Here is a 26,628-nt window from a genome sequence, read left to right on the forward strand (position 1 = left end):
AATTAATTAGTTGTAAATGAACCTTTGATTCAGCAGTTGTGTTTTTCTGGGAGCATATTTTATGTTCGTCGGTATTTGTGAAATGCAGTTAGATTCACATTGTGTTCCTTTTGATAATACTAAATAAAGCATACAACTTAGCATTGCCAGATCTGAAAGATGACCATCTAACAAAAAATGTAAAAAGCAAGTTCGACAAACTAGGTCGGACATGTGTGATTTTTTGTAAGCTTTCAGAGTAGATGGATCGTGCAAGCTTCACTAAGATCATTTGCAAGAAATGTGGATTAAGTCATTGAGCACCATTTTCTTCATTATAGAGCAACTTTCGGGACACTACCTACTAATTCAATTCGGTCCTCCGCCGTTATGCTTGACTAATTGTAATCTTCAAGTCATGTTCCACGTTTTGTATATTTTATACGTAATATTACAAAAAATTTCTACGGAAAATTATATCCGAGGTTTACTATCGTTTCAATGTAACGCCTGAAAACGTGTCCATTGAGAAGAATCCTTGTAACAGTATACTGAAAAAATAACGAAATGATAATTGTAATATAAATGGTTTGAATAATGAGCTTACCAATGGGTTGTGACTAAGACATGAGGAAATCAAAACAAAAACGAACAGAACAGCAGAGGGATGATATTTGCGGGGAGAGACTGCCAAGTTCATACCGAGTTGTGAGCATATATGACAATTTTTCGCTGATAATTTGTGGCAGTGATTCGGAGCGAGTCAATTCATTTTTTAACTAGTCGTTGTCGGAATCTGTGCAACTGAAATTCGTGGTGTATTAAGTTTTTTTTCCACTTGTAATTTGTATTGAATGACCAACGGGAGGTTCTCGCTGGATGATGCTATATAAAAAGTTCACAAGATCCGTTTTTTTATTATCACTGTTTTATTCTTTATTCATGAGGGCGTTTAAATCTAATTAAACGAAGATACTATTTCTTTATTGTATATGTGGCGAATCGTATGCGTTATGAAGATTGGTTTACTGTTTATTGAATGTTAGTTTTATGCCTAAAAAACTTCACATGCTTTGCATAAGATACTAGTAGATGTGAAAAGTACTGCAACTTTAAACTATTGTACGCTCATCGGAGTTCTTCGTTTGAACAAGTAAGAGACGGAAATTGATGAAGAACGTCAGATACAAAGAAGAAGGGAGAAACTGAAAATAATCTATTTTTAAAATAAGAAGAAAAAAATCTATTGATTAGCATGGGACGAGATTCCATTTTCTTGATTTTAGTTTCACTGTGTATATAAATTGCAACCGGTTTCGTTATCTTGCCTTCGTCTATAAAAAAAATCCTAAAACATACGTGGAAATGTCCAAAACAAAAACTTTTTTTTGAAGAAAATTTTCTTCCGTCCGGTTTTTACTCTTTAGCTTCAATCTGAAGAATAAAAACGCCTCGCGAAGAATGTGAGAAAAATTTCTTCACCACACAAAATTTTGTACACAACACAAATTTGGAAAACGACAATGATTTCTTCTATTTGCTTTGTATTACACTTAAACTATTGTAAAGAGAAAGAAAGGCCGTACTATACATAAAATTTATATAAAATACTATAAATATATACGAAATGATATATATATATATAAAATATATATATTTGTAATAATAAACAATTATTACATATATTATTTAGGTTGTATTACTACAAAAGACGGTTGCTTATATATTGTGCAGGATAAACGAACAAAACATGGTTTTTTCCAATGTCACCGTTCATCTACGCTTTTGTTTGTCGGACAATTCCAGAGTGTGCATTTCAGCTCGGCGACAAAAAAGGACCTAAAATTGGCTTTCTCCAGTTTTATGTTTTCTGAGTATTATTGTAGTAATTGTCGTAAAAACTATCTAAAAACTAGAAACTAAAGGATAAACTGAAATTTTAAACGTAGAACAGCTTAAGCAGTGAACATTTTACATGGTCTTTCCAATTTATTCGTCTGGCTTTTCTTCCTGGTCATTCAGCTAAAGTTTTGTTGCTAGTAAATTTTCTACTAATATTAAAACACACTACGAGCATCTACTTCTTTGAGTCTTCGCTCTTCATCGTTGGATATTCTCATTCTCTTCTTGGAATTCGTAACGTTACCATCGAACGCATTGATGATTTACGAATCCGATATTTTTTCAACTTCTGCTTCCTTGCTTTTTATAACATATATAAAAAGTAAACAATAGTAAATATTTTCGTTAATATGTTTTTTTATATCTTTCGCTCGCTCCGTACACGTAAAAACGAATAGTAGAATAGATGCTACTAACACCGTACGAAAAATGCTCCCTACCTAACTCATTCTCGCTCTAGATTTTTCTCTCTCTCATCAGCAAGTTCGCTCACTCGCTTCCGACTTATTAACACATACTTGGAAAAACACTAATGGAGTGGTCAACTATTGTAAAATAAATTGCAAGAAATAGATAGAAAATAATTAGCCAATAGTTAAAAAAGAGAACTGAATACATCATTTTCTCTCGACTGCTGCAGCTGCTTATTTAGCGGCAGCTTCTTCTTTCTCTTTGTTTTCTTCCACCGCTGCCTTTTCTGATTTTTCCTCCTTCTTTTCCGTTTTCTCGTTGGAATTATCCTTTTCGAGTTCCTTCTCGGACTCATTCTTGTCCTGTTCAGCTGTCTTTTCAGTGTCAGCGCCTTCCTTATTTTCCTTAGCCTCCGGCCTGAAAAAGAGAATATTTTTTGTCAGTTTCGTAGAGTTTTGATTATAGACCTAATTATTTAGGGTAGATATTTTCAACGTTCAAGACACATGATACGATTATGTGCAAGAAGTTTTCGATTTTTGTTTTTCTTTTCTAATTTTAATATAAAACCGAGAGCCAAACTACAATATTACATAATATTCAACAAATGTAACTAGCCCGAAATTATTTTCGCTTTCCGCAGTATTTTCTGTCTACGTGTTCATTAGAAAAAAAAATCCTGTCACACTATTTTAGTCATCGAACAAATTAAAACCAATTTTTAGATCTAATTATATAGACAACATGACGGTTTCCAGATATCGCAAAATTTTCCAGATGAAATCCTATCTGGTAACAATGATAATTTTGAAACTACTGTTCGAGCTTATTTTGACCATATTTAATGACTACTAAACTAATAAATTGAACCATTTAAATAGATTTCCACATCACAGAAACATAACGCTTGAGTCATTTATAATATTTAATTTTATTGTAGCGCTCCTAGTTATCAGATCTAGAAAGTTTTGTTCAATGAAGTTATATTTGATGGAAGTCGTTAACCGGAAATTCAAAACTTTAATAAAGTTCGAAATTGTGAACTCGGTGAAATGAACGAAATCGATCGTGTGCAGCGTTCTCAAACATTTCCGTGGGTTTCTTACTATCTATCGGCAGGAACACAGCAAACGTCGTTGTGGAATTAATAAATGAAACTATTTTACCTGGAGCTGTTAGCGGAATATATTCAATAGTTGCACTATTTATGTACCGTTTAATTCCACTATTTCACTGTCACGTTATTACACTTTTACAAAGTCACTATACTTTAATGAAGCATAACAAACGTTACAATACAGATACGCGTATTTCTGAATGTTATTTACATCCTTGTTCAGTGTATCGGTTTTAAAACAAACTTATAAAACCGATACACCGAAGAAGGATGTAAATAACATTCCGAAATACGCGTATCTGTATTGTAACGTTTGTTATGCTTCATTAAAGTATAGTGACTTTCTGAAAGTGTAATAACATGACACTGAAATAGTGGAATTAAACGGTACATAAATAGTGCAACTATTTAAGAAATGGAAGTTGCATTTAAAGGTTAGGTTAGGGCAAAGCCCGGGCTGTCGAATTACGATATCGCCAACAAATTGTCAGTTAGAGCACTGTCAGAAGGACTCGTCTTTGAGAAGATTTTTACTCTTTACTGGTTAGTAAACAACACAATAAAATACTGAAACAGAATCTAGTGGCTGAAAGACGTGCCTGAAAATTGCACTATGTGGTTCTTACGAAATACGAAAGATGCATCCTTATGGACGACGAATCGTACGTGAAGATGTTTAATGGGCTGCTTCTCGGACAAAAAATCTATAAAGCCATTGGTCGAGACGATAGCAAGTTCAAATTCCCCAGAAAGTTTATAAAATGGCAATGTATTTGCAACCTCGGACAAAAAAAAAACAGTGTTTCGCGACAAACAAGTCTATGGATTCCCAGGTGTACAAGCAGGAACATCTGAAAAGCGGATTCTTAATTCTACCGTCAACTCCACCCAATATAGAAATATTGGGCAATTGTCAAACAGAAGTAAGAAGAATGGAACGAGGACTCGGGATGTAATAGAGATGAAGCAATGATGAAACAAAGGGGCCGCTCAAGTTAGCCAACAGAGTGTCTAAATCAGAATAATTTTCTCGCTATTTTTCCTTTAAAGGGCAATAAATTACCTTCTTGTTTAGTACTTAACTATTCCAATTATAATGTTAGTCGCCAAGTAATTTCTCATCGTTTACACGTTATGAGAAAGATTCAGAAGGTGAAAAAGGGTTCCTTGTGAGCGGAATGATGGACAAGAAAAGCGGAAAACGTTGAGCGAAATTTTGCGTTTTTCGACATGTAACAAAGGATTTTCTGCACCTGATCGTGACGAGACATGAGAAATGGATTCATTTTAAGAATCCTAAGCGCAGAAAATCATTTATCGACTTTGGTCAACTATCGTGAAACGTAACAACTTCGGGAAGAAAACGATGCTGTGCATTTGGTGGGCTCAAAAAGGTGTTTACGATTTTCTCAAACCAACGGAAACTGTTAATATTAATCGATGCCGAAAGCAATTGATGAAATTTAACCAAGCATTGCTCGAAAAACAAAAAAGTATGCATTATAGATCAGGTAAAGTCCGAAAGCGGTCAAAAACATCAATTCTTAACTCAGACGGAAATTTTTGCCACACTCGCTATACTCTCCAGACTTGGCCCCTTCCGAGTATCATTTGTTTTCATCGATGTCTCACGTACTTGCTTTGAACACTTTTCATTCGATTGCTGCAAGTGTTCATTCCTAAGTAGTTTAAAGCAAATTTGATTAAATAGGAGTGATAATACAAAAATTGATGTAAACCTACACCAAAACAAAAATTTTGCCCCTAATGTAGTGTCTATCGTCGTGAAATAGCTAAGCGTTCGTCAAGCTGCTGATTCATAATTTCACAAACAGTTTATATAAGTGTCTGTATCTTTTTCCTTTTACAGTGGGAGAACTTTAGTTACGTTTCTTCGAGATTTAAAAAACAACAATGTTGAACATTCATCGTCATCTGGTTTGAAATTTCATATTCGTTGAATTTGAAAAGTTGAAAAGTATTGCTCGGAAATTTCATTCCAAGTGCATTGGAAGGTACTCTGCCATAAATTACAAGCACAAGTAAAGCACCACCCGGAGGATTCGTCTACACGGAGGCTATGGTTCATTTCTTGCCAGCAAGGAGCTAAACCAGACAGCGCTGACTCAACATATGTAGAATTCGAGTGGATGATTGATTAGCGACTAGTCCCAGTAACATTCGACTACTTACTCTGGTTTGGGTAGATGCGCGTTCAGGTCCAGTTTGGCGCAAATTTCGTCCCAATCGGGGAAGCAGCGCTCCTTGATTCGCGATACGTGCCCAACCAGATTCGGGCAGTTCTCTTGCATGTATTCCTTGACGGCGTATTTCACCTCGTCCGAAATGTAGTGAATTTGGGCAAGCACGGAGAAAGCGACACAATCGAGCTGAAGGAGAAAAGGAAAAATTGAAGAATTGTTAGCTGTTGCACTAGAGACTTTCCACTGAAGTTCTGGATGTCACTTACAGTGGTTGGCTCATCACCAAAGAAGAATGGTTTGTCTGCCAACAGTTCGGACAGCACCTTCAGATCCAGTTTTCCGAATTCCTCGATTTCCTCGGGCTTGTGTACACCGAGGCCCTGCGCTTTCACCTTTTTGGATCCCTGTAAATACTTGTGTTGTTAGAATGGATGACAGTGGATTAAAAACGGGTGCACACTACAGAGATATTTCATGCATATAATAGAGGACATTCCGCTTAATGTGTAAGTAGATTGTGTTGACATGCTGGATGTTTATGAGGAGTGTTTCGAGAAGATAATTACAAAACTGAAGTTTCATCGGAAAACACGCAACCAAACAGTGAACATAAACAATAAATTCATATAATGGAATGCCTCTATAATGGAATATGAAACGCTGGTTCTACCTTGCGTCCGAATTGGAACTTGAAGAAGAAATTAAGCACAGGGTTTGGCAAACGGCTGCCAAGGGCGTGCTGCAGGTTGACCTTGTAACCCTTAATCATTTGCTCAGGATTCTTGCTACGCCAGAACAGCAACACCCAAATAAGATGGTTTTCGATCATGGAAATCATAGCGTGGGCAATATTGCGCTGCTCCTGAGTCAGAGCTGCATCCAGGTCCTTCTCGTAGCGCTGGGCCAGCTCCTTAATGATGATGGCCGAGTCGGCGATTTCCTCTCCGTTCACTTCGACGAATGGCAGTTGTCCTTTCTTGGAACGCAGCTTCAGTTTATGGTCAATGTTCTATTGATGGAAAGTAGAAGAAAACACATTATTAATGTTAGACCTTTAACACTCAATTTATCAGGGATTAGTTTCGATTATTGAAATAATTAATGACTTATTGATAGATATGATTGATAGGATGGTAAACACGAATCCAGGAACGAATTACCGAATTCTTTATCAGCACAACGTTTGATTTTTGTCAAAAATAGAGTTTCGACTCGTTGCTTTAATATGTGGGCAATTAAAGACTGTTTTTGTGATGTGAATTATGATCGAATACTTCAATATGACGACTTAGGAAGTTTCACGCATTTTTATTATTTTGAAATCGAAAAACGAGTAGCAAATCAAAATCTTTTACTGATGTAAACATTATATTGAAACTTCCATGATGAACAACAAAAACCTCTCTTCTGCAATCCAGAAAAAATCTGGATTTTTATTATCGTTCACTAATACCAGTGAGTGATTTTTTATATTTAAAAGAATGCATTTTATTATTTTAAATATAAATTCCAGAAATGTCAAAACAATAGTAAACATAATATTTTTCCGGTAGGGGCCCTGACTTCTTATTTATATTTGCTAGCAGTTTAGACTTATAAAATAATAAAATTTAAAAATAATATTTTTAAAGTTTTTTGTTCTACCAAGAAACCTGTTTCATTTTTCACATTTCGATTAAACGAACGATGATGGTTGTGTCGATTGAACTATCAAAAGCCATAATTTGAATTTGATAAGTTAAAATAAAAATAGGCTTTCACGAATGGCGTTTGTTAGAGATAGTACGATTGTGATTGATGATGTTTTTCGCTGGACAGAGGAAAAAATCTCTGCAAACCACGTGTAACACACCTTTCAGGGGTTGAAATCATTCCGCAAGCATCGTAGCACAGATTGCGGACAAACGCATGTTCACTCGGTATCTCTTCATCCCGGGACGGAAGAAATCATGCGAAGCAAAAAACACTGGATCGATAAAGGCAGACATGTTTGTGCTCGGATGCCCTACATTTTGGACCATTTTGGGGGTGCTTGGAAGGTTACCTAGGGGGGATGGAGCAGTGTAGTCGAGCTCGGGAGATGAAAAAACTCATCCCAACTCCGAAGTAAAATGACTCGACGGCAGTGACGATGATGATGATGATGGTGTGCTGCGAATCTGCGTTCCATGAGCCTGAATGATTCTCCACCCTACCCTGGGGTGTGGTTGCCTTTTCCAAAGCTCACTGGCCTGGCTCAATGCAGGGAATGTGAAACGTAGGAAGCGGCCAGCATACACAGCACCGGAAAGCGGAAGTCGGTCGCCGTCGTCTACAAGAAGAAATGCCGGCCCGGGATTTTTTTTTTCTGCAAACTACTCTCGTGATGAGGATAGTAGTAGTGGTGAGTATAATCCTAGTAGCAATACACAGAGCATAGAAAATGCCGGGTCTACCTCAACGTATCGGCAGCACCACTAATGTCGCACATTCTGTCTTCACTACCAATTATCAGTGGTATTCGTTTATTCTTCGATTTCATGTACTTCCCTTAAATTCGACGCTCACGCTTTTAGTAAAGACTGCTTGCTGCGGAGTTAAGTAGATGTCGATGTGTTACGTAGATACAGTTTGTCATGTTGATTGCATATATGAAGGCGTTTGACAATTTTCTCTCTGTAGAAGTGATTCTGATTTCAATCAGGGTTGTATCATTTTGTTGTTTTCAGTTGCTTACCAAATAAACAATTGATTTTGAGTTATTGAAATTAAAGGTTCTATTGATATCCACCAATAAAATTGTGAAGTAGTAGTATCTATTTTGCAGAGATAATTTTAAAAATTTATCGAATAACTTTTACTTATAAATCAAACGGCAAGCAAACTTCTGATAATTGAAGTGCGGCAATAATTTCGATATGCTATGTCGATTGTACCCGCTTTCTACGTAAGCACATTTCCCATCTTTCTGGAAAATTGTGTTAATAGTTGATAAACTGAAGGAGCTAGGTCTGGCAAGTAAGCCGCACGCGATAACATTTTTCATTCGAAATCCTTCATCTGCTCCCGGACCGGCATAGTCGAAGTATACCATGTGCATTCTAAAATACTGAATCCATAACATTCACAGCTGCCTGTGATGCCTTTGGACGCTTTGGATGTGTTTCACCGGCTGCATCCCAGCATTCAGATTATGATCGTTTCGATTCCGGAATGAAGTGATGGATTCATGTTTCATCTATTGTCACATATCGACGCAAAAACTTGATTTGTTACTTGTAAACATGACCAAACATGGCCCTGAATCATCAACACGTTGTTGTTTTTGATCAACCAGGAGTAAACGCGTAAACGTAAATGTCCCGGGTTCAATGTATAGGACACGCTGGTCTTGCAAGCCAGTTGTCGTATGTTCGAGCCCCGACCTGGAAGGATTCTTAGGGTCAGTAGGATCCATAGTACTAGCCATGCAATGATTCTGTACACTAATAATCGGTTGCGAAGTCTGTTAAAACAGAAAGGCCAAGTTCCACAAAAGGAATGTAATGCCAAGACATCAAGAGTCCACATCAAGTGGACGACCTTTTTAATTCATCAGACCAATATCAAATGGTTCTTTTCGATGAAACAGAGTCCGGGTAACACTTTTCAAGCCATTGCTTAGCTCTTGTACATTTTTCCATCAATAAACAATAATAAATTGACACGCGAAATTGCTTTGAATCCATTGTTTTGAAAATAACAAAAATAGCTTTACCTAAATGGCTGTCACTTTTTTCTGTCTAATCGAAATGTTATGAAATTTCACACATAATCTCTTGAAAGTTGGTAGTTCATAAACGTCATATGCATTTGACAAAGATAGTGCCATTTGTGTGTCAGCCAATGAATGATGGGGAAATGACGTTCTTTTGTGCTTTTTCAGTAGCATTTTAAAAATGGTTTGATGGTTTTCTTGCTGTCTTTCGTTCAATTCATGTGGTATATGTTTTCCCATTCTGTGCACTGTTCCTAAGCGTTTTTTGTTTTCATATCAAACTCCTCACTTTTGAAGCCGCGATTCAACATTGTTCCTGATTTCTGGCTCTATATATTCAGACTTAAAAAGAAGTACGATGTAGTATAAAACGTGGTTTGCTATATACCGAATATTGTTGACATATATCAAAACAATGAAAAAAAATTATATATGACAGTTCTGTGAAAGCACAACTTTGTTTGTTTGGCGCCATCTAGTGAACGCTCATTTAATACTACATGCTATATCATCATCCAGTCTAACAAGCAATGTCATGCTAAAATAGTTGTGGAAATGTATTCTACTCCTGTAATTTCGAAAATTCGAAGCGAATGTTCCAATTTCCATCTTAGCTATGAGCCAATCAAGAGACAGCAGATTTTACTCTAATGGTTTGACAATATGAGATGACCGTTGGGTCCGGTAACTTTGATTTTTAATTTCCTTTGTCAAATCGAATAAATCGGATGAAGGGTTAAGACTACTTCTAGTCCGCTCGTAAATAGTGAAAACAAATGCATAATTCGAACATAATACGCCGTAGGGTGACAATTTCAAAATCGAGTTCATTCTTTCATTTCTCATGTCACACTCTGTCAATAGCTCTATTAAATTACTTTTGTTGTATTTGACTTTCTGTTTCAACAAACTTCGCAGCCGATTTATAGCGCAAAGAACCATCGCATGACTGGAGGTCATGATGCTACTGACAGGTCGGGGGTCGACGAGAACATACGATAACTGGCTTGTAAAACCAGTGCCCTATGCATTGAACCGTCAGCCCGGGACAACAGAAGCGTTATTTCGTTGTATCTATGGCAGTAGTACAAATATTCTTCAAGATAAAATCTGTCACAATTTTGTTGTATGTAAAATAATGTGAACAAATGGACTAAATTTATGTACAATTTCAACTAGATAAAAAATTACAGAAATCCAGTTCAACTATAGAAATTTGGAAACGAAAATGTTAACTAGACAAATCTCTTGGAAAAACTTCAATCTCCATAAGGTTATTATTATTCAATGACATTAGAAAAAAAATTCGGGTGAATAACTCTAAAAGTCTTCACAAGGAATGAACATCAATAGATAAGAAAGCAGAGTACTATTTCTGTGTATGACTAGGCTCCTGTTAAGGAGAATACTTTGACAAACTAATACTTTCGAATTCCAAGTTCTATGATAGTTTTCGTTAGAACCAATACCAAGTCAAGCGTGACTGCGTTTGTAATAGTATCCGGTTACCGCCCATAAATATTGACGGATGTGTTTCATGTCTTATGTTTAGTGAATTAGTAGTGTCAGAGGTCATAGGAATATGCTATATTTACAGAACTAGAGATGAAGACTACCTTTTCAAGGTGGAATAAAGCTTTAAGACATTTGGAAATTTCGAAACATCGATAACCGTTGAGTTTTTACTGCGCATGTATAGGTTGTTGGCATCACCAACACCATTAAACTCTGTTATCGATTTCGTGTTTGCTATATTTGTGTTGGTTGCCTTAGCAACAGTGCATTCGTTTTGCCGATGGAACATTTACCCGCGCTTTTTCCTAGACTTACTTGCCACTGTGCCGCCATAGGAGCCATAGAAAGCTTTTCCGTGGAACAATACGCACATTTAAGTTCGTCACCTACCACACGCAGCTAAATCTCGGAATTAAAGTAGCAAAATCCTTTAGGACATCTAAGAAGCGTTGTTTGCATTCATTCGATAAACAATAGCGAAAAGCGATGCCCCTGGGCACATTAGCGAATGGAAGCGAAGGCGTCCGATTGCCCACAATTTCCATAGTTGCTTTTCTTCCTACCAGCGAGGTGGCACAAACTACCTCTAATGTCATTATCCATTGTTCTCGTCTGCACCCCTAGTCTGGCAGTAAGGGAGTATTTTTTTCCCGACGTGACAAGTGTAGTTTTTCACGAGTAGTGCGCACCCCTTTCGTATTTGATTTTCCGTTTCCCCGTCAATTTGCATTGCTATGAATATTTCGCTGTCGATAGTAGAGAGTCATCAAACCTACCACGATCAATGACGAGAGCATTTTTCTCAACCACCCACCCTACTGATGAGAGCAGCTCTTTAATGATTGGAGTGTTGCGGAAAGCTACATCGGTTCCTCACGTCACAACGTTCACTTGCTTATTCACACACCCTCCTCTTAATGTAATAGAAATTTTATATTCCACGGATGCTAATGCCCGAGGCATTTCTGCACGTCGCTGTTGGATTCTGTTATCGTGCAATTAAATAGAGACATTATTGTGATTCCTCCTCCGCAATTTTCGGAATAGACGCTAGCCAATAGATGGAGGTTAGACGAGAGAAAAAAAAACTGTTGCGTATATCGACTCAACAGCATCTCAACTCAACTTTTTTTTCCTTACCACCGATAACTGAAAGTGGCAGATTATTTAGCGACAGGTTTTTTCTATCACACGACGAATTGAGAAAGATGTCATTTTCTGTGGAGATTTTACTCTGAAAACATACATGATTAGAAAACAGAGCGTCTAACAAACATAAGAAAGCTAGTTCAGGTTTTCAGTATGAGATACAAATCATATACGGATAGTTCCAATTAAGAAAAAACCTCCATCACTGGATTAGAATAAAGACAGTTTTGTAGTTTCTAATGTACTTCGGCTACAGTCATATTGTTGATTGTCTACAGTTCAATGACTGTACATTTCATGTATACTGCATTGTACCGCTTTTAATCTAATATATGTCAGTGAGATTTCAATTATTTATTTTTGTCGATGACTTAATCCCGCAGAACATTCTACACCCCAATCGAGCACAATCTATTCTGACTTGTTCTTCACAGATGCAAAATGAGTCGGTAAAAACCTCTCAATCTATAGTCACGACTCGACTTTCCTGATAAAGATGTAAAATTACGGGGCAGTATTTCTATATGAATGAAACGATGAACAGACAAGAATCTACTGCAAATTCTGTCCCACATATATATGGTTGTCTATTTCTGATGCGCACATCGCTCGATTAGCTCGCTTTGAGGTCCCTGCTATGGTTCCTGTGTTGTTTACAAAACAAGTTCCTCATCACTGCGACTCATTTCAAAGGAATGCCAATATTTAGAAATGACTAGAAAAATCTTTCTAATCACACCCGTTTTTCAAACACGCTAGAAATTGTAATTCATAGGTTATCGCCTGAAATACCACCATCGGGACCTGAAGTGCCGCATCGAATGTGATTATTGTTTGTTTATTCCGGAATCGACTTGAAATAATATAGGCGCAATATAAAACTACACTAGCCGTTAACTGTTTGACGGCGACGTTTCAGACATCGCGATCGCCAAGTCGAAGATAAGTTGAAAAGTAGTTGTTTTTAGTTTAGAGTTCGAGGAAGATCGAATGGGTACAAACCAGTTTTTCTATTTATTATTCTGGTATCAACGTTTATGGAGATTACGATGCTAAACAGTTTGTTAAACGCCTTATCAGCAAATTTTTATGCGGCAGGCAATACAAAGAACATTGGAAAAAGATTGGTTAAAGGGAGCTTCTTCTGTAAACGGCGTTTTTCGTTTCTTCATTTCGAGCGTGGATTAAAATTTGTATGTAGTTTTTATTCTTTATTAAAGATTTTATGTAGAAATTTAGAGTTGTTACTGAGATATGGTTGCTCAAAGTGAGACAATTTGTCAAACTGGTGTGCACGATAACTAGAGAAAAAAATCTCTGATTAACGCGTATTAAATTTGGAAACCCCGTTGAGGAAACTGTAAAACAAACTATCCCCCTTTTTTTTCAACAAATTTGAAGAAAACAAATAGAAAATTGAGGAAATTTTGTCGAAGGTGTTGTGAAAATCATTATTAAAAACATAATTTTGTTTGTTTCAAAATCAGCTCCTGACGCCCTACAATAAACATCGTTTACCTCTGCGAAAATAGCATGCCCCACCTAAAGATAACATGTCTCAGGAACAACTCGATATTTTTTTATAAAAATTACACTTAAGTAATATCTAATAAAGAATAATGACTGCTTAAAAATTGAAGATTAGGCACTCCAGTTTTTTTATTTCACGTTTAAAATGAAAGAACAAAAAACCCCGTTTACAGGAGAAGCAAATTTAAAGAAAGTAGTGCCTAAGAGTAAGTTTAAAGAAACTAGTTCTTATCATTAAAAAAGCATTAAATTCGTTTTTAGATATATTTTGAATGGCAACTTTTTTTTGGTGACCATTTTTGTATAACTGTTTCCAATGGTAAAGTCTTGATATTACATTTCTTTTGTGACCTTTCTGCTTTAACAGACTTCGTAGACGATTCATAGCGCACAGAATCATTGCATGGCTAGTACTGCGATTCTACTGACACTAAGATTCCTTGGCTTGGGTTTAAATGTTGGGTTATGGATGTTACGATCGCATAAATCGCATTTGAATTTTATATAGATACGATTTCCGGTTCCGGAATAACAGACAAATAATAAAAAAAATCGAATTCAATTGTTTCTGTATAAGATGCTGAAGAAACAGGCAAATTCCTTTCAACAAACCATACAATTCTAGAATTGTATTGCTCTGGTTAGTTGATGGCTGAAAAATGGATTTCGGATTTGACGAATCGCAGCTTTCGCAATTTACAATTTACAATCGTAGGAAAATGGGCATCGTTGCAAAACTCAAAAGCAGTTTTCTTTGATGTCTTTGATCGTAAATTCAAAGAAAAAATATCATTAACTTATCAGCGTTTGAGTGTTTGAGCAGAATAATTTCACCAGAATGAAAAATCAGTTTTTTTAAACTAATTGGATCAATAAATTTGAAAAAAAAACCTAACACAGTGATGAAGAATATAAGTAATATTCGAAATACGTATCTGTGATGTGACGTTCATTATACATGATTTAAAGTGTTGTGAGATACATAACATAGGTGGAAATAAACCCATTTTGCGCATGAAAATGTGAATCAAGATTTCCGATTGTGAATAAAATAACCGAACACCGTGAAATTGGGTGACAAAACTAAAATTGCGATTATTTCTTAAATTTTGGGAAATGAAATTGTAGACCTTTCTAAATTCTAAGTAAAACCAAAATTTATCTTATCAAAAATCATTCGTTTTAAAATTCATTATGATATCGACAATAAATATGTGATATGAAAAGATAATACTGACTATTTTTATTTACTGTGAATAAAAAAATGCTTGTTTCCACCCCTGATACATACTGAATGTTTTTTCCTCAATGATTTATTAAGCAATAGTGGAGAAAACTGCTTTTACGTTTTCCTATAATGGCCGTTTTCCTAGGATATAAGTAGAACCTCAACCCATATCTATACCTTACAACGTTTTAATGAAAGTTAAATGTTAAATGAAAGTTCCCTTACATTCCACTATGAATTTTTTTAATCTATTTCGTTATAACACTAACGTAATAGTGACAGACAGATATCAGTATTTCGAATGCTATTTGCATTCAACCTCAGTGTATCAGCTTGGAAGTCTATTCTCATTTTTCTTTTCTAAAACAGTTTGGTTTCATTCCACTAACCGCCCAAACCCCAAACATTGATCTATACCTTATTAATATCCGGTAAAGTTTGAATTTAATTGGTTCGCTGATCCTGTTTTCGTCCATTATTTCATCTTTTAAGCGTCGTTGATGTTTTTTGGCTTTCTTGTTGTCTATGTTCTTATTAGTTGAAACGTTGTAGTCGTTATTAGTCGTAGCATACATTTCTTGTTATGCGATGTTCTACATCGATCAATCCGGGTGAATAATTTTAAGTACCATGATAAGGTTCCGTGGTTCATGAATAGATATTTTTAGTTTTCGTGAGGTCAAACTATTTATTGTTAAGCAAATCCGAGAGATATTTAATATAGTGAGAATATCCTGAGATCATTCGTACCTTTGTAACAGAGGTTAACATCTGAACTACTTAAGATTCAAGTTATTCGACAGTGCTTCGTCTGACCCACACTCACTAACCATCATCATATTGTACAATGCATCTGAAATCACGTATTATTTCCTGTCGTATGCCAAATTGCGAATCGTCAAAATGGAATGTACGATTACCAAATCGTGATTTTTTTTTATCGATGCCACTATCCGTCGAATGTATTATGCTTCATTGGAGTTTATCGCATGTCCAAAATAAGCAACTATAATTCGAAGCAACAAGCATTTAAGGAATGTCGCTGGACAGGTTTTTTTTCCCAAAAGTATCATTGAGTTCCCTATATTATTTAAAACTAACGAAGACGCGGAGTCACGAATCTCTGAGCCATTCCTGTGGCCCGTTGGGTAGGGGCCAATGCACCAACAACGTTGCCGCAGAAATTCCATTCATGCTACCTTTTCAATTTCGAGAAGCGCTTGGAAAATTATACGTATGACAGGTTGAACCGTTACGTGTAGGCTGTCACTTTCATTTTTGGAGGTCCCATTCAATTCGTTTCTAGTGTTAAACTCAATTCCTGTCGAATTCAGCTTCAACGGAGCATAGAAAAGCATTGAGTATACTGCTAACCGGTTTTATGTTTCTCCAAACGGGTTGCTATTAAAATGATTCAAATTTCATAACCTGAAGCATTTGCATAATTGAGTGATTATTCTTTCTTTTTCTGCTTGTCTGTTTTCCTAGTTTGCACCGGGAAGGGAGCTGTTTAGGTAGAGATATCCAAACTATAGCCATCTAATGGCCAGTCGTCGGTTGGTATATGCGTAAATAATAGCGTGCTTCAAATCCTTTTAACATGCTGGACATCGTCACACCATCACTAATCATCACAGGTTGAGTAATGGGTTAGCTTTCGCAGTTATAAAGGTATTGTCATCAATGACGTCAGAACAATAAAAATCTACAACATTTTTTGTCTGAAATATATCTGCGGATATCTGTTGGTGAACATTATGCTATACAAAAGCTTACCGAAAGCAATAGAAGCAAAAGAGATATTTAGGAAACATTGCATTGCGACGCATTGTTTTTCAATAACGTAAAATTTGTATTGGTAAATTGATTCAAATTAATTGAATTTAAACAGATCTTTAGAAAAATGAAAGACGTAGTGTTTTAGACATTAGCCAAGAAATTCAGAAATCATACGTAACAATAAAAATCTTTTTGTTGAGCAAGTAACGCCTTAACTTATATTGCACCAAATGTGCGTTACACTTAAATTTGGGCAAAATATGTGAAAATAGCTTATGATATCAGATCTTATATAACCTAAAAAATACTCAATTTTCCAGAAGTTTTGACATATTTTTCTCATTGGTAGATGTAGAATTCTGTCCCTGTCCTATTATGATATGATAGAATGTGTATGTAGTTGAGCATACTGTTGCTTTAACATTTATTCAACGCGACAGTTTTTCAACTTACAATCTGAATTCATTTAGTGGTACTGAGTTCAACTGCATTTGGGGTAATCGTGAAAAGAATGCTACTGAAAAACGTTACCAGAAGCGTGCAAGAATTAGCCTCCACAGGATCTATTTATGAGGAATTTTATTTTTAAATTTTAAGTTTACTATTCATTTTCTTTGTCAAACACTACTATTCCATCGTCATTGTGACAATCAGTGCGGTAAAATTACATTTTCAATCGAATAATATAAGATGAAAATGAAATTTATGGCCGCTGACCGTCAGCGTATTCCTACTAATTTTGCTGCCATTTTCAAGTGAAGCTCCCAGAATTCATCGTCAGTTGAATAATCGTACCTAATCATTTGAAGTTTTGCTGGCTCAGTTTCAAGTGCCAAGTAGTATAGCTGCATCATTGTCTTCGCTCTTGGTAGTAAGCAGATTCGAACGAATAGAATTATAAATGGAGTAAAGTATTAAAAATGAAAACTGAAGGAGGAAACAATTAATTTATGTGTATTCTGTGATTGATAATTCAGCTATCTGATTAGTCTTTCATCATCTTGAACCAATTCGAATGTTTACATGAACCTCATTTGAAGGCCGCTCTTACACTATTGAAAGATATTTAGTTACTTCAAGATCAACTGACGGTAATTAAACTGAGCCTCAATTGAAGGGAAACGAGTGATGAACTGAATGCTGCTCGTTCGGGCCGTCAGCAAACATTGTGTATGTCAGAGAGTGAATTTTACTGCAGTGGAGAGTTCGTCAATGGGTTCCACATTCAGTTTCAATTGAATTGAATGAAGTTTTACTGCACTGGTGACAATTTCATTACCTCATTAATATATGCAATCGTACGCACTATTTGATAAGCATTACATTCGGTCGATCCTTGATTTCAATTTTCGTATTTATATGCGATTTTTAGAAATCTGCGATAATTATAAATTCTGATAATACTGATTCTGATAAGACACGAACATTCACTATGGCGCGTCTCATTTGAGACTGAAGCATCAGTAAGAATCTCGCTTATATTTTTAGATTCGTGCACGTTTCGCTTTTGTATTTGAATGGTCAATCAGAGTGATTCTTTCAAACTGTTTTGTCACCAACGCCTCCGAAACCATCGTCTCTGCTAGGGACATCCCGAAAGCTAGCATACACGGGAAAAATTCCGATTCTAGAAATGAGCAAAACGAGTCATGATTTGGGGCAAATAATATATGTTATGTTATGATAATACACCATGATTAAAACTTCTTGGATCATGATACATTTGGACTGATTTCGCTGAAATTTAAACGTAACACACTTGACGTTGTTGGGTATAACTTCAGGCGTGTTTCTGCTACGATGGAATTTTCACAACATAAATTCAGGCGTTATGTGTGATTTTTGCAACGATGGTAATTTTTGCAGTGAAAAGCACGACGAACTTCTTTTAATCTGAATCATTAACAATTAAAATATTATGTTTCTGACAAACGACGATGCCCAAAATAACGCGTTTACTTACGTTCATTGTTTCAGTTTTGATTTTGTGTTTCAAAATTTAAACACTTTAAAGAACTGCATGAAAAAAACACGTGTGAATCAATCCTCTTAAAAAGAAACTCTATGTCGAATTCTTGCAAATACCGCGGATCGATTTTTTCATTTATGTTTACAGAACATCGTTTGCAATATCGTCTTATTTAAAATATTTAGGTGAATTAATACAGCTTGTGTTGTTATATCAATGAACCACATTAATCAAAGTGGTTCAACAAACTATTTTTCTGATATTCGTTAGATGGTGTTCCAAATTCGCAATCGAATTTGTTTTTTTTTGTTTGGTTTACGCTACGCAAGAATACTATTCTTGCAACAACGGTCACATCAAATATGTAAGATTACATTCAAACAAAATGTAACATTGATGTTTGTCAAATGAAAAGAGTAGCCGTGCTTATTCTCTTATGATGTCAATTTTCGGTTTATTATCTTTGTTTTAATGTTATGTTTAATTCTCTATCAGCCGGTGCGTAAAACAACACGATTATTAAATGAACATACTTCAGGATCAAAACATTTTCAGTAGATCTTGCTTTTCATTCAGTAATAGCCGTTCAACCGAGAAGGTTGTGTATAGAAGCGTACAGTTTAATAACGCTGGTTGGTTTACACGCGTTAAATACGACAACGGTTGAACTACAGGTAGAGACCTGTTGGCAGCAGCCGTTAAAACGTATAGTCGTGCTGCATAAGAGAGCCCTAGTGCTGGGCCAAGCTGGTGAAGGAAACAACAAAGGGTGTTTCCCAAACTCTACCCAGGCCGCAATATACAGCCACAAGTGCTGAGCAGGAGAGTGCAAAGGCACATCGAAGAGGAAGAGTGCAAAGGCACATAGAAGCAGGAGAGTGCAAAGGCACACCGGTGCGAAGGCACTTCGGTGCAGAAGCATATCGGTGCGGAGCACAAGGAAGAAGGAGACAAGACAACTCGGTCTTTCCACTGCCATACAACACGCAGGTATACACCGGTGACCTGCGCTGGTTACAGCTGGCGAAGACGAAAGCAAATCGGAATTCGAGTGGTGCTGGATGTCAGGTAGCAGTAGCATCACATCATATTCTATCGCTACAGTGTTCTTCAGCATTGTATCAACGTCCAGATACATCCAACAAGAACATCTAGAGCAACGAGGATCTACACGGCAGTGCAACGGAGATAGACAACAATTTCAAGGTAGAAGTTTTTTCTTTTCCTTTTGATTGAGTACTGTGTAGTGTTGGTTTCAAATTTTATTTTAAAGTTTAGTTAAAAATTTTAATGTAATGGATGAATCCATGGACGTAAATCCTAGCATGAATCCGATACCCCCACGAACGAAAAAATAATAATTATTTGCACAACCTTTTGTCAGAGAAACACATGCATTTTTCACATGGCGATTTGGCAACACTCAGAAATAGTTACATGGGTCTCCCGCAAGGCTCATGCCTCAGTCCGCTCCTCTATAATTTTTACGTAAATGACATTGACAGCTGTCTAGTAACCCCATGTACACTAAGACAATTGGCAGATGATGGCGTGGTTTCAGTTACTGGACCCAAAGCTATTGATCTGCATAAACCATTGCAAGATACCTTAGATAACTTGTCCGATTGGGCTGTTCATCTTGGTATCGAATTCTCTGCGGAGAAAACAGAGTTAGTCGTCTTTTCAAGAAAGCATGATCCCGCGCAGCTTCAGCTCCATATGATGGGAAGAATGATCCAACAGGTTTTAACTTTTAAATACCTCGGGGTGTGGTTCGATTCCAAATGCACGTGGGGAGGACACATTAGGTTTCTGATAACAAAATGCCAACAAAGAGTAAATTTTCTTCGAACAATAACAGGATCTTGGTGGGGTGCTCATCCGGAAGATCTAATAAAATTGTATCAGACAACGATACTTTCAGTGATGGAATATGGATGCGTTTGCTTTCGTTCCGCTGCAAACTCTCATATTATCAAACTGGAGCGAATTCAGTATCGTTGTTTGCGAATTGCTTTAGGGTGCATGCATTCGACACATACAATGAGTCTTGAAGTTCTGGCGGGAGTTCTTCCATTAAAAGATTTTGGGAGCTTTCATCACGCCTGCTAATAAGATGTGAGGTGCTGAATCCCATGGTAATTAATAATTTCGAACGACTAGTCGAGCTTCGATCTCAAACAAAATTCATGACAGTATATTTTAACCATATGTCACAGGAAATCAACCCTTCAAGATATATTCCTATCCGTGTCAGCCTCCTAAATGTCCCTGACTCAACTTTATTTTTCGATACATCCATGCAGCGCGAAGTGCGTGGAATCCCGGATCATCTACGTTCGACGGAAATCCCAAAAATATTTTCAAGTAAGTTCAGGCATATTGACTCTGAGAAAATGTTTTACACGGACGGATCGCGAATTGAAGAAGCGACAGGGTTTGGTATGTTCAACAATAATGTTTCGGCCTCATTTAGGCTTCAAGAACCTGCATCTGTTTATATAGCAGAGTTAGCAGCAGTTCATTATAGTTTGAGTGTAATCGTCACATTATCTCCAAACCATTATTTCCTCTTCACAGATAGTCTGAGTGCAATTGAAGCCATTCGCTCAAACATGACTGGCAAGACTGAACCGTTTTTCCTGGGCAAAATAAAACAGTGCCTGAACGACATATTGAACAATAATTATCTAATCACTATAGTCTGGGTCCCGGCTCATTGCTCCATTCCTGGCAATGAAAGAGCCGATATTTTAGCCAAACGTGGTGCTATTGAGGGTGAAATTTATGAGAGACCAATTGCTTTCAACGAATTCTATAGCTCGTCTCGCCAAAGAACACTTGCCAGCTGGCAAGCTTCTTGGGATAAAGATGATCTGGGTCGGTGGATGCACTCAATTATTCCGAAAATATCGACAAAGGCATGGTTCAGGGGACTGGATGTGAGTAGAGATTTCATTCGTGTGATGTCCAGACTCATGTCCAATCACTACACGTTAGATGCACATCTCCTTCGAATTGGGCTCTCCGAGACTAATCATTGTGCTTGTGGCGAAGGTTATCGAGATATTGATCATGTCATTTGGACATGCGTGGAGTATCGTGATGTCAGATCTCAACTAATAAATTCTTTGCGTACCCAAGGTAGACTATCCAATATCCCAGTTCGAGACATTCTTGCTTGTCGTGACCTTTCATACATGAAACTTATTTATCATTTCATAAAGAAAACTGGAGTTTCAATTTAATAAAGGCCCCTTTCAAGACTTAGTTCTGATCCCAGTTGCGTCCATGAGTTCAACCAATAGCTAAATTAGAATAAAAATAATGTAATGATACAAACAAACTCGAAACAGTTTATGAAATTATTAACAAAATGTCTGAAAATAACAGCTTATTTTATAATTTATAGAAGTTAATCGTTTGGTTCAAATAATATTTCCGAGTAGATTTCATAATTAATGACGAGTTACCTAAGATGATATTTAAGTAATAAGAGAATATGTTTTAATAAATGCAAAACGTTGTGACTATGTTAGAATTAAATTAGGATTAGAATATTATGTAAAAGTGATGCTACGGCGAAGAAAAACTTATGTAAACTGCCTTAAGAAATAAACGTATTTATGAAAAAAAAAAAGATCTTGCTTTTCAATGTCTGCTTTTTGCTTTACCATTAATCTATTTAGCAGTCTATCACTTCACTTGAGGCAGAGGGTTCAAAGCGATATCCAGATATAAAATTGGAGTTACGAACTTTGAAAGAATTACATTCCTCAAGTAAAGTATTTTCGAACCATGATTAATTTTCATGGGAGAGGAGTTATTACTTATGGTTTCATGAGGAGTTAAAATGATTGGTTTCATGATTTTCCAATCATGACAGCAATAACGGATTTTTTTCAGGGTAGCGTCTTAAATTTCTACAAGGGCAGAATTCCAATTTCTAAGTTTTAAATTTCTACAAGGGCAGAATTCCAATTTCACAAATGAGCTGTGAGTCTTAAGCTATGAAAAGATTTCAAAGGAGAATGAAATGTAATGGTATGATGAATGTATTTTTTGAATGAATGAATGTTTCAAAAGCTATTCCTTTGAATAGGCAAATGGTGAATTACCATTTATTAATCTAGAAATTGCGTTTTTGCAGAGTGACACCCAAAAAACGTGTTCTCTACACAGTTTGATGCTCATACCATTGAAACAAATTCCATATTTAAAATCAGAAAATATTTTTGTTATAAATCGCGGCATGATTTTTATATTTTATGCAAATCATAGTTGTATAATTCAAACCAAAACATCTAGATGGAGACAGAAAAATGTTTAGGTGGACCCGTACAGCTTGGATTGTCATATCTATGAAATAAATTAATCAAAGCGATTAAACAAGGTTTAAGACTTTCGTGACATTTTTCTCCGAATCGAGTGAAAAAATTGAATAATGATTCTATTCCAATATCCTAATTCCAAATCTATTACACAATCTATCACAGTATTACTTGATTCAGAAAGTTTGACCTGATATCCGGGAAGAAAATTGAAGTTACGTGTTTCAAATGTAATACACTCTGCCAATAGCACACTGCTAATGATTTCTACTACTTAGATCATAAAATCATGAATGATTGTCATGACTTCAATAAAATTTAAATGGTTTGTTGCTTGTTTTTTTAATCATGTCAAATGGTAACGGATTTCTTTATGTATAGCAGTCGAAATAAGACACGTATATAATTCCAAATACATGACTTAACTGAACTGAAATTGTTTAAAACCACTTTTCTAAATTTTCACTCCTTTGGATTTCTTGTTTGTGCTCCCATATAGATATGGTTCACACCATAACAATCATTTATGAAACACCGTTTCATAACTTTGAATATCAAATTGGAAACTTATTTATTAAAAAACAGTTGAAGCTGTACAACTGATTGTCATTTGATGTTCAAAAACATTTTTTCCTGCCGATCTCAGTTTCTACCGACCTATTGGTTAAATCTAGCTTATCATCTAGGTATCGCGATGGTAGTTTCTTTTGAGTAGCATTTATTGGTAAGACAATGAGATACAAACCGACGACCACCCACACATGTGAACTGGGAAGAAACAATTTTAAACAAAAAAAAAACAGAGCACAAATAATAATAAAGCATCATGGCATTGTCGAAAGGTGTGTTCTTGATGTGTATGTTTTTTTTTATTTTGCAGAAAATCAACCATGCACATCCGGAACGTAAGGCGCAGTCTGGTCACACCATTTGTTTACTCCAGTACTGTAGCTGGGGTGGTCCTCCAGTTTGTGAATGTACACACCCTTTCGCGGATTACAACACAAGAGGTAACTTGGAAGTGGATGACCAAGCAGTAACACTGAGCACTGATTTGAAGAGCAAACAAAAGGGAATATTAAAATATTTTTATGCCTTCTTGCAACGCAGCTGGACGCGTGCTACAATCCTCTAGCAATACAATCAGATCAAGAAGAGGGGTAACTTGAATAAGATATTTTAGGAGTGTTAAATAAACAAACTTTTGTTAGATAAACAAATAAGATGCGGTCTTGGTTGGGTATGGTAAAACAGCCCAGTGAACACGCGCCCCACCAAAGTGTAGGGGAATAAAAAAACGCTCGGGTCCTAGATAATTGTGACCCACTAGAACAAAGAACCAGAAAAAGAGGAAGCATATACGTAATATAACACAAATATGCGATTGTGTACAGTGATGTGCGTTTTGCAACGATAGATGTTTTTGCATACCCAGCATGCTGATCTACATCAGTAATTCAGATTTTTCTATGTAGTTGGAAATTTCTTTTGTTGATGTCACACATATCTTGCCCCATTGAAAAGAACTCCAATGTACAAACGTATGCTAGTGTTTGATAAGCGAATATAATAAACATGATCCACCTTACATAGAAGTTCAGTGGATCGAAAGAACGAATGCCAAGGACACTGAGTGTGTTTCTTTGTTCTAGATGCTAATCGCTAAGAGTGAATTGTTGCTTCTTTCCTGTCTATCCGGGCTGAGCTTGCTTCATACCTTCAAAGTGTGCTATCTACCATTCACAAAACCGGTTTTATGGTCCCAGTATGCTGAGTTGTGTATTGTATACAAATGCTAATGATCGCGGTCTGGCTTTATCATCCCGCGGTCAGTCAGCACATGGGAGTGTGGACCGGTTGAGACGATTGAATCATATCATCACCATTCATTTTTCTGCATTCCATTGGTATTATTTTGCTTCTCGTTCGGAGAAGCTCTCCATGTTTCATTCTAATTCGGTCGAACTCACAAATTGGAATACACTATTTGATTCACAAAACGCGTGTTGAGTCAGTTTTCTTTCATAGTAACCAGATAATATAAAATTTTAGGGAATCTAATGATCAATTATGCTGCTATAGCCTAAATTCCATAACAGGGTAATCAAACACAGTACGAAAAAATCATGTAAACTTGCATTTTTTACAGTTTTGTACGTCCAATAAGCGTCGCTATTAACTTTAAATTTTATTTTTGCCAAAATATGTGAAATTAAATAATGGAACTGACTTTGCAGCGTATTTAGCTGAACTTGACATCGAAATAGATGAAAGCTGCACTCTTAGAACAAATGAAATTTACACTTTACGTGAATTCAAGCATACCGTAATTTCTTGGGTGATGACAGAGTATTACATCTTTTTACATGTAAACATAAATATGGTGTCTGTTTCGATGTCAGCTTCAGCTAAATTAGTTGTGAAGTTGATGATATGATTCTTTTACATCCTAAAATGTAAATTTAAATAAATAGCTATCTTTTATTTTTTAAATCTACACGAGTTTTTGTAAATGTATGTACAAAACAGATCGAAGTATTACTATCAGTTTCTTTTATTTTTTTCATGACATTAGTGACAAAATAGTAAAGAAAATTCAACGTAGTGAACCTAAATTCATCTAAATAATTATTCTTTTAAATTCCACTAATCACTCTAAAATAGAACTGTTTTACATGTCAACATATGTGACAATCTGTCATCACACAAAAAATACGGCTTGATTCAATTTACGTCATGTGTAATTTTATGCCTGCTCCTCTGTTTGCTTTGAATACATTGGTTCAACTGCCATTTTCATTAATTAGAAAATTAGGAGTTTCTATATACATTGTACGACATAATGAAAAAGACTCGTAAATCGATCTTAGGCCATTTATACTCAAATATCTATAAGTTTGTTTGTCAATTTCGCTATTGTTGAATACTATGAACAATTATACAAAAAGTAAAGCATGCGAAACATAACGTTTGGTTTCAAAAGAATTCACGGCCAATTCATAATAGTGTATCACAATTGCACAATTGGCTAGTGCTAGGATGCTACTGACACTATAAATCTATTCAGGTCGGGGCTCGAACACATGACATCTTGCTTGCAAGTTCAGAGCCTATATATTTATACAATCGTAGAGTTTGGAAACTTCACTTTCAAATCATGTACCCAGAAATTAGCATTGTTTTGAATGAACACAGTAAAACGATATAGATTTTATTGAAAAAATAAATTTCGTGAATGATGAAGCACCGACCCTCAAGATAATTTACAACTGGTTCAATGAATTAAAACGCGGTCGCAGTTCGCACATTGACGAATTTCGTCAGGGTCCTTCAAAATCGGTAGTTTTGTCAGAAACCATGGATTCTGTGCGTGAACTGATAATGCCAGATCGGCGTGAACTGATAGTGCAAGAAGGACCGGTCTAAACACCGAATTGGTGTGCCATCTGCTGTACAATTCGGATTTAGCACCCAATGACTTTTTGTTCTATCTTCTTTGTTTACTAACTCATTTATTTATTCATAAAAATGTTAAGGGACCTACAGGGTCCGCCATATAACTTTTTATTTCGACATTGGTAAACTTAATGTCACTTCTGATTTGACAGAAACTTAGTTTTATCCTTCCGCTGAACGGAAATGATTGTGTATACGCTTGAGGAACGCGTGAAAATATTGCAGTTTTACTTTGAAAATCAGCCTTAAAGAGACGCTGATTTTTGCCAAAAAATCATCTTCTCGGATGAGGCACATTTTCATCTCGGCGGGTATGTTTATA

General features: G+C 36.1%; 1 protein-coding gene across 2 annotated transcripts in view; it reads right to left on the reverse strand.

Moving 5' to 3' along the window:
• Positions 1-885: 885 nt before the first annotated feature.
• Positions 886-26,628, reverse strand: part of LOC131439533 (failed axon connections) — an 89,888-nt gene continuing 64,145 nt past the window's right edge. Inside the window, exons 2-5 of one of the 2 annotated variants that reach the window (XM_058610661.1) lie at positions 6,284-6,622; positions 5,880-6,017; positions 5,603-5,799; positions 886-2,709 (exon numbers count right to left, since the gene is read on the reverse strand). In XM_058610661.1, the coding sequence (XP_058466644.1) occupies positions 2,526-2,709; positions 5,603-5,799; positions 5,880-6,017; positions 6,284-6,622 (858 nt within the window). In that variant the 3' untranslated portion in view covers positions 886-2,525. Of the gene's footprint in view, positions 2,710-5,602; positions 5,800-5,879; positions 6,027-6,283; positions 6,623-26,628 lie in introns of both variants that reach the window. The other variant, XM_058610660.1, reaches the window with a different exon arrangement.

The sequence above is a fragment of the Malaya genurostris genome, chromosome 3 (assembly GCF_030247185.1).
Source record: "Malaya genurostris strain Urasoe2022 chromosome 3, Malgen_1.1, whole genome shotgun sequence".
Taxonomy (NCBI): Eukaryota; Metazoa; Arthropoda; class Insecta; order Diptera; family Culicidae; genus Malaya; species Malaya genurostris.